Source organism: Cicer arietinum, chromosome 1, assembly GCF_000331145.2.
Source record: "Cicer arietinum cultivar CDC Frontier isolate Library 1 chromosome 1, Cicar.CDCFrontier_v2.0, whole genome shotgun sequence".
NCBI classification, from domain to species: Eukaryota; Viridiplantae; Streptophyta; class Magnoliopsida; order Fabales; family Fabaceae; genus Cicer; species Cicer arietinum.
Genome location: NC_021160.2, coordinates 50,602,509 through 50,612,243, shown reverse-complemented (window position 1 = coordinate 50,612,243; position 9,735 = coordinate 50,602,509). Strand labels below are relative to the sequence as shown.

Sequence of the window (9,735 nt, the reverse complement as noted above, 5' to 3'; positions counted from 1 at the left end):
ATATATATATAATCCTTAATATTAATAGAATGAAATATGCTTTATAATTAAAAATAAAAGTGAAGTTCTGATCCTTCAAACAGAATCCATATTATAGTCCTTAAGAAAAAATTGGGGCACAATAGTCTTTAATAAATTTTAGTTTTATTTAATAATCAAAGGAGTCCTACACTATAATTGTGAAATGCATTTGAATTTCAACGCATATAAAGAGTATGGTGAAAGGATGTATAAATGAAAGTTTGTTGCTCCTATATTTTCAATTTTTTTTTCTAACAAGACAAATAAATTTTACTTTATTTTTAATACAAAATGAAGTTCACTTATTTTGATTTTCTCTGTTTATCCCCAATTTTTTTCTACCAAACGAAGTTTAATTGGTGCATCATATCCTTTGAGTCGTGTCAATTTACAAGTGCTACTTATACAAGATGTTTCATACTTGAATTTTTTTTGTTCAAAGTTTGAAAACTTCATTTTCATGCCAACACCAATCCAGTTCAGCAACAAACAACTTTACTTATTTTCGAATAAACAAATCGAAAAAATGTATATTCTTCGTATGCTGCAAGCACCGAATGTCGAGTCATTACGTCAGTCTATGATAGAAGTAGAACTAATTAAAACTGTTAGATATGGTTACTTTTTGTAACGGAAAATCGTTTAATATTAAATATTCAGTTATTTTTTAGAGTAGAAAAGGAGAAAATAAAATGTGTTTGGGGACTGAAAATTTCCGTGTCGGTTCAGAAGTGAGATGCTACAAAAGATTCCAAGATTTGACTGATAGTCAATTGAATTTGACATGTTCAATTTATTGCCATATTGTTCTATTCTTGACAACGTTACATTGCTGCTCTACAAATAAATATGACTCATTCAGCTAGCTATCTGTGTTTATTTTTTAGACGTCGAAATATTATTAATAAATAAAGGAATTAAATTAGTCGGATTTTAAAATAAAAAATTAATTTACTAAATTAGTGTAAATAGATAGATTAAATTTTTTATTAAGCCATTTTATTTTTATATAGGACGAAGAGAAAAGCATGCTCAATTATTATTTTTTTAAAATTTTAAAATAAAATTTAAACACTGAGAACAGAAGAGGAAAGTGATAATTTTTTAAGCGGAAAGTGATAATTTGTTAATAATGTATTGTTTAAAATTTATTAAAACTTACATGATTCTATTTACTCGGACATTTATATTTAGATAATGTTGGATTTGACTCAATAGCTTTTGAATGAGATGACACAAATTTTATTCCTACAAAATTAATGATGTTTACTTAATGTTTAAATTATTTCTAAATATATAATTTTATGTTTTAAATGTAAGAAAATATTTTTATTTTATTATTTTTAAATGCATCACATTTTTATTTTTAATTTTTATTATTTATTTTAATACAAAATTTATTCATATTGATACGGATCCTTATAATATATGATTAAAACTAAATGTACGACGTGTTATATGGATCAAGTCTAATAAAAACAAATATTTCAAATATTTAACAAGGCAACAAAACTATAAAAGAAAATTAGTATATTTACAAAGACTATAAATAAAAATATTTTTCACAGAGATTAAAGATAAAATGGTATACTTATTGAAAAAACAAACATATTAAAATCTTGCTTTAAATATGAAAATACAACAATTTGTGGCTCATTTGAATTCCACATATATAGTTCAAGTAATTAGTACTCCCTCTAGTCTTATCAAAATCAATTTTTATTTATTCACAAATACCTGATTTTATGCAATAGAAAAATGTTGATTATTCAAAAGAAAAATTGATTCGGCTAATATGGGCCCAGTCGGTGAATCAGTGGTTCTTTAATTTCTCTCAATACTTGTACCTTATCTCAACATCATTACTTCCTATATTACATACATACATCATTATTATTATTATTATTTTCTTTTTTTCCTATTCTTCACCCCATTACCAAGGGCTTCTATTCGACTCTAGTACATCATTTATTTATTCCTTATACTTTTCTTTATGAAAACAAAATGAAGGACACTAAAGCTATCTAAAGATTTACATATAATATAGTAAATACTAATTAATAATTTAATTATATTCTAACTTTTTTTTAATAAGAACAATAAAAAATGACAACCAAATAAACAAAGATTTGCATAGAATAGTAGATACTATACTCCCTAATAATATTTTAAAGTTTATATACACTGTTGACCTTGTTGGGCAGTGCCGTATGAAACTTTAAAAATAATATAAATAGAGAGAAGGAAAATCTCTTGGTATTTGCAAAAGAAACCTTTCCCTTTCACACGTTTTGCTTTTTCCTCATGCACCGTTTGTTTCGTGCTGGCTAATATAATATCTAGAGAGAGATAGAGAGTCGTGGAGAATTGGATTTGTTAGTTATAGTTGAGGAACTTAGAATTATAAGTCAAATGGTAAAATCCCAAATAATAAAAACTATGGTTGAGGAGTGTGAATGATACATCCAAAAACTGCCTCCATTTTTGTCTTTTTCTATGGATTAGATGTACAACATTTTTCTTTCAGAGTACAACGCGTATACGACAACAACAACTTTATCTTATTATTATATTTCTTTTGATAATTTATATTATTATACATTGGTTGCAAATTGCTATAGTAACTTTTAGTTGGAACTCCTCAGATCCAATCCAACTTATTTTTTGGGCCAAACATGCTAAAAGTAAGTACAAAGCTAGAATTCAGTTTTGAAAAACGTTGGTGCTTATTATCATGCTAAGTTGTTATCATTATCTTTATGAAGGAAAAGAATAGGAAGGAATACATTTTATTTGAGAGGAATGGGTGCAACAGCACTTGGGTTGGGGTGGTTTGGTAAGAATGCACTATATGAAAAAGACCTTATGAGCTTTATGAATTTGACAATCATAACAGAAGTTTAAGCTTCATGTGGATGGTTAAATCATCAAATTTTAGAAGCTAAACAAAAGGAAGTGCATGATTATTTTACTTTTATATGCTACTTGGTTTATATGCACCAAAAGGTAACACATGCTTATTGGTTTATCCCACCTCTGGTCTTAAATAGAAAAGAATTACCAAATAGATCTGACTATGTCTTATATTTAGAACCAGAGATATTATAACATAACATATGCTTCTTGGCTCATATACATCCCAACCCGTAGTCCTAGAAGACCAAAGATGCTCAAATGCAAATAACATAACACCATTCTTTAATCAACTCCTTAAATAAATTTCCGTAGCTTTAAGACAATTAATCTCTAAGTAGTATCCGTGAATATCTAAGTTCATCCAAAACAACTTCTCCCTGTCCCTAAGCACAAATTTCCAAATGCTTCACAACAAAAACATAAGAGAAACAAAGACTTGTCTTATTATCTTCAACAAACATGAACCTATTTTCTTTAACTCCAAGGTTTCCTTCGGGACTTTCTCTATAATCAGAACATACCAACATAGGGTCAAAACGGATATATAAACGAAATAAGATTAATGGGCTTTGCCAGTGTACATTAAGAAATCCCAACTTCAAATAATTTAGTGAGTGAGGTGGTTCAAACAAGCACATCGCTCTCCTCAAAGTCTTCGCTCACCAGGCTCTTGCGTTTACACCAACACGAGTACTCACCAATTGGCCCATCATTTCCAATAACCCAAGCATGCTCAGCAACATCAGCCAAAGTCATCCTTAGACTTGGGTCTGCAAAACACAAATTCAATTAAGAACCATAAGTTTGTGTAAGCGGCACAAAATAAAATTAGGTTGGTAAAAAAGTTTGTGTAGGAACAAGAGCTAAACAATGCAAATTGACATGGAATATGTGTTTGGATAAACTGTTTACTTAAGTGTTGATATAGAAACTATTTCTACACATATAAGTTGCAAGTTGCTTCCATAAGCTATCATAGAAAATTTACTATAATAAGGTGAAAACAGCTTACAAACATATCAATAGTTTTTGTAATTGCAAGTACTCCCAAACACTTTTGACAAGCACTTATGTCAATGCATAATATCAAATAAAATGTTTATAAGTCAATCCAAATTCAGCATATATATAGTTATGCTATGCCCCGTTTAACAGGAGTTAACAGAAGTTGAATGCCATGTACCTTTGCAAAGCAATCCTTCTATTAAGTTCTTTAACTGCGGGTTTATGTCATCTGGGAGTTCTAAAGTATTATTGACTATCTGGAAAAGTAAGAAAACATGAAGTTTGGATTTCATTAGGACCGGTTGAAAATATGTAACATTAAGTCTACATAATAATATGTTAGGGTGAAGATGAAGTTAATATAAATCTTACTCTGTCGTATGTATCTTGAAGTGTGTCTCCGAGAAATGGGTATTCACCCAATATCATACAGTACAAAGTAACTCCTACTGCCCACGTGTCAGAAGCTTTACCGTGATAAGTAAGGCCTAAATAACATCAACAAACAAAACTGCAATGAGAATATGGGGATTGATTGATTCCACAAGGCAAAGTATCTTGCAAGCTTGAAAAAAGAAATGTAACCTAAACAACATTCTGGTGCCGTGAAAACAGGAGTGCCAGGTGATCGACGAAGTTCATCACTACCGTCCTGCAAAGTGAATGCAAGCATGGGTACTATATTAATTGGCAGGATATATCTTTAGCACACATTAAATGTGGCCAATATAACTCATGAAAAATGTAGAAGGATGCATGAATGTGCTTGGGGATGTAGGAAAAATTAAACACGTCGCCATATACACTCTAATTGATTAATCATTTTGAGCAAAAATCATAACTTCATCAGATTAACTAAATTGTTCTATTATATCTTATATCAGTGTATTAAAAATTAACAACACAAGAGGCTTATATAAATTATGCAATTGGGACAATAACGAATTTCAAGTTTCAAGTGAAAAATTCATCAGCTTTCATTTCTTCCAATCATTTTCAATTTCCCATAAAAAAAGGTTAATGTGGGTATCAACTTTCATATCTTTAAAGTATAGTTCAGAATTACCTCAAAAGCCTGGCTGACACTGAAATCCCCTATCTTTACTGTCCCATTGCGAGTAATCAACAAATTATCAGGTTTTATATCCCCATGAACTATATTCTGTGTTTCAAACAATAAAAGAATCACCATAATTACTTGATCAAATGATTTCAAAGCATGTAAAATGAATGAGTGTCACCATCTACAAATAAATAAATGATAAGTTGCATTTCTACCAGGGTGCGAAAAAGACATAGTTGCAGACAACTTAGAGATTTATTCAAAATTTACAGCTTCAACACACACACACACAAAACTGATCTGAAAAGCATGAAGGATATGTGCTTCAATCTGTAAATTATACAACTTTTTTTTTTGCAGCGGTATCTAGTTCTGTAATCCATTTCATAAAACATTTTTTATGAAAAAAATCATTAAATTGTGAAATACATGAACTAAACAACATGAGATTGGGAAAATTACAAGCGTATCATAAGTGTCTCAGAGAGAGAGAGAGATGAGTCAACATTAACCCAAAAAAAGATTGGTTGAGAGATATTACATGAGCATGAAGATATGTTAATCCCGAGACTATATCACGCATGTATTTCCTAGCAGTCTCTTCACCTAAGGCACATTGACGACCTGAACCCTCACAAACCCATTTGCCTTCCACATATTCAAGTACTGTACAAGTAAAAGTTAGCAGTTAAACACAGAACAGAACTTACAATGGATTCTTATTCAAACTTGAAGATCATTCAAATTTGTAAAAATTTCAGTAAAAAAAAACAAAAACAATAAGAAACTAATCATGAGTACCCATGTAGAAGTCATCTGACTCTGGGTCATCAATCACCTCGATGAGATTAACTATATTAGGATGTTCCAGCATTTTCATGATAAGTACCTGAAAATAAAGCAAGTGTGCATTTTAAACTACTGCAGGGACAACAAAAAATTTCTAAAACAACTAACCTAACCTATAAAGCAAAAGGACAAAAAAAAAAAAAAATCATATTCTCTAGAATGCATGCTACTACATGAACACCAAATGACTACATATTCCATACGAACATTAATGGACATCTAGCCTAAGGGAGAGGCTAACATTTATATTTTCTAAGGCTGACCTAATGCATGCTATTCTATAAAAAGAACTACTAGTGACAATAGATTCCAAAATAATGGACATCTGGAGCGGAAATTGTGCAGTAGTTATCGCATAGTAAGTAGGTATAAACTGAAAAATAAAGCAGAAGCCACTAGGTAACAAGCAACTTGCTGACCAGATTTGTTATATTCACACTTGAAACACATTTCTAGCGTAAGTTATGACTGAAAATAATAATAAGTCAATGAACTGACCATGCAATGCGGAAACCTCCATTGCTTACCAAAAGAAATATACTAAAAGAAAAATACCTCACGTAGAACATCAGTCATGGCAGTCTCAGATGGAGCAACTCGAAGTTTCCGTAAGTGAGACTTATGAAAGGACTGCAGTTCAAAAGGTTTAACTTCAATAAATCATCAGCAATGCCCATATCTTAATAATAACAATACAGGCAGGCATGCATGTTTGATTGGTTTTCAATCTCCTAATATAATAGAGTGTGCAACTGCTCAGTCACACTAGCAACTAACTAGTCCAACAATCTACCTACGTCACACTTCCCTATTATCAGGAACAGTAACTTCTGCTCTGTCAAAAAAGAAAACTTTCCAATCATAAAGTGGTATGCCTGCTAACACTAAAAGTGTCCGTACCTTAATTGCATAATGATGTCCATCAACACTACTTTCATAAAGAGCCTGCAATGCATAACAGGGAAGGGGCTCAGGAAAGCAAGCTCATTGAGATAATAGAAAGTGTAATTTCAAATACACTTCACTTACCACTTTGCCATAGCTTCCAGAACCAATCTTATACTCTCGAATATACTCATTTAACATCTTGTTCCCATTGTCATCCTGAAAGAGTGGCAGAAATTAAATAAAAATTATGACAGAAGTTACATCATATACAATAGAGAAGTTTTGCCTCAATACAAATAATCAATCAAATGGGTTCCAGACACACACTGAACATAAAAAGACATGCGACTCAATCAACAGCAAGATTAACATAAAGGATATACAACTCTTGAAATTTATAAGGGAAGAAACATGGAAAAAGAAGCCATGGCTACAAAGAAAGCAATAACCCCAAAACATTTCACTGTCCAACCTTAACACGATATCAAGTTACCAAAACTGATAAAAAATGTTGCCTAAAAACGAAATCCAACCTCCCTTTGACATACAGTACTCATTAAAAAAACTGACAAATTCTTCTTTCGAAATTATATGTAAATTGAACACAATTCAGCCAAGGCTCTGGAAGCCTTAGAGTAATCAAAACACAACGAGAGCAATTTTCACCAATATTGAACTCAAAATCATTCACCTGTCCACACTATTCAATCTAGCCTTGATGTTCAGTTAACCACTAAAAACAGAAAGAACCTTTACAGCAAAAACAGAAAAGCTATTCAGACAGTTACCTCCGAACGAACAAGCTTGACAGTCTCTTTAACAGGAAAAGGCCTACAAATCATGCCATTCTCTGCTCTAAAATTCAAAATATCCTCTGAACGATTGGGTAAATTTTGCACCTCACTATCATCTCCACTGGTGGTGTTACTAGTATAGTCACCACTATACGAAACTTCATCCCCTTCAGTTTCTCCATCCGTCAATAGCCCTTGGGAGAGAAAATTGTTGATGCCGCGCTTAGTACGTTGACGCCTCGGTTTTTTTATCAACCCGAAGCAACTCCAGCAGCCAATCATTCTAGTAAATGAAAAACTCCTATAATCAACCATCACAGCATCAATCTAACTCACCCCAAATGGCCAAAGCAAATATCCTCCTAACAACTAACTTCTCTGCTGACCCTACAAAACATAAATATCTCATCAAAAGCAAAATATGATTTTTACCAAAACTACACACAAAATATGATTTATGATGATTACCTTTTATGAGAGTAAAGGAAGGGCTTCAAGCCCAATATAACATCGCTATTCTAAGGGATGCCATTCAGCTAGGTGGAGAAAACCGCTAAAGAAATTGAAATCACTACGATTGACACCCAACATTGCGATATCTCCAGTTTCTAACAATGGTTGCAGGCTCAGCCCACAACTCACCACCAATAATTCGTTGACCTTTTTCTATGAACAGAAACATGAAAAATATTATAAAAATATAATCCTTTTAACAAAATACAGACAAAGAAAAGTCACCCATTATTAAAAAAACATTAGAGATAAAATTAGGAGAAAGAAAAGAATATAAATTTAGCCGCCATCAAAGAGAAACGTCAACGATAAAGGATATCATATCATAATCATAAGATAATGAAAATGTTAAGCAGATTACATTTTTTTATTGTTTGTGGCGGAAAATGACAAAAGATGGAAGAACCTTTGACCAAGAAGCTCCAAAAGCCTGAAATTCCAGCAACAATGGACGGCCTTTGGAGTAAAACGCGGAACCCTAATTCCAAAATTCAATCGAGAGAGATGAAATTACATCCCCTGAAAGCGATTCAAAGGAAACGAAGGGAAAAAAAACCCTTATTGAATTGAAAATTGTGAATGAGGAGGAGAAAACGGTGGAAGGAGAGAAACCCTGCGTGGAAGAAACCAAATTGGGATGAAAGAGAGAGAGAGAGATTCGGGGTGTAATTTCAGTCAAGAAAAAAAGATGGTTAAATACAGCCAAATGTGAATTTGCAAAGCTAAAGAAGGATACAATTCAATAACGATTTTAAATTTTGTGTTGTACCATTTTTTTGTATGGTCAAATTTTTATTTTTGCTTCTATGTCTATATATTTTTTTTGAAAAATCAAAATTATTAATTATTCTTTACAAGATACATTATTATTTAATCAATTTTGTTTCTACCATGTGGTAAGTACTGCATAAAACTCACATGTATTCAATCAAATCTATATTTTGTTAGTTATATTTATTAATTGAATTAAATTTTATGGAGATTATTAAATCAATTTTATAATGAATATAAAAGTGTTTTATATTGTCCATGAATCACATACAATTACAAATATTTGAATTTAATTATAGTTATATTAAAATTATATTTCAATATATGAAAATTAATTTCTTTAATTTTAGGAGGAAAGGAAAACAGTAGTAACAGGTTGGCCACGTTTGAAGATCTCTTTAACAGAGACTATAAAGGGCTCCTTCCATGTTATGTCATTATGAAACTCAAAATTCATTTTCACATATTACAACGAAATAAAGTTTTTTCTGTTCTTTCTTTTATAAAACTAAATTTATAAGAAACTTTTTATAATATCAAATTAAATTTAGCTGAATCCCAGGTAGCTTGAGTTGTGATTCGTATAAAAACTAAACTATTCATCACTTGGACTAACCCATATTGATATCTACTTTTGTTATTTATAAATTATTTTTATTTTTATCTAATAAATAATACATGGGATGTTCAATTATTTTGTTATTTGTTTACTGCTAACTTCAATTAGTTGTAACAAATCAGCTATGAATTGTTTAACTATATAGTATATAAGTCATAGCTATGTATTAACTACAAATTTTTTAGTCCATATTTTAATCGACTACATATTAATTATGAAATTTCATACACTTCATGAAATTGACATACTGTAATTATCTTTCTACTTCATAATATTGCATTTTCCATCCAAAACAA

At 31.0% G+C, this 9,735-nt stretch overlaps 1 protein-coding gene across 4 annotated transcripts; it reads right to left on the bottom strand.

Moving 5' to 3' along the window:
• Positions 1-3,196: 3,196 nt before the first annotated feature.
• On the bottom strand, positions 3,197-8,781 carry LOC101489779 (serine/threonine-protein kinase GRIK1-like). Of its 4 annotated transcripts, none has more exons than XM_027335311.2 (13): positions 8,411-8,779; positions 8,005-8,202; positions 7,531-7,914; positions 6,884-6,958; positions 6,755-6,799; positions 6,410-6,484; positions 5,807-5,894; positions 5,547-5,671; positions 5,009-5,104; positions 4,528-4,594; positions 4,315-4,430; positions 4,121-4,199; positions 3,197-3,707 (listed from the first exon to the last, which is right to left on the bottom strand). In XM_027335311.2, the coding sequence occupies exons 3-13, from the start codon at positions 7,849-7,851 to the stop codon at positions 3,562-3,564; spliced, it is 1,233 nt and encodes a 410-aa protein (XP_027191112.1). In that variant the 5' UTR covers positions 7,852-7,914; positions 8,005-8,202; positions 8,411-8,779; the 3' UTR covers positions 3,197-3,561. The 4 variants fall into 4 exon arrangements, with proteins under 4 accessions (XP_027191112.1, XP_004487125.1, XP_027191099.1 ...); XM_004487068.4 differs by having other exon boundaries at positions 7,531-7,923; positions 8,411-8,777; XM_027335298.2 differs by having other exon boundaries at positions 7,531-7,923; positions 8,456-8,777.
• Positions 8,782-9,735: the final 954 nt, after the last annotated feature.

Bases quoted from the DNA above. Each gene is read 5' to 3' on its own strand.
- LOC101489779 (XM_027335311.2), bottom strand. From the start codon at position 7,851: ATGGTTGATTATAGGAGTTTTTCATTTACTAGAATGATTGGCTGCTGG. The intron at 5,672-5,806 runs GTACTCATGATT...TTACTTGTACAG, and splicing joins GTCAGATGACTTCTACATGG to TACTTGAATATGTGGAAGGC. The intron at 4,431-4,527 runs GTTACATTTCTT...GATGTTATTTAG, and splicing joins GGCACCAGAATGTTGTTTAG to GCCTTACTTATCACGGTAAA.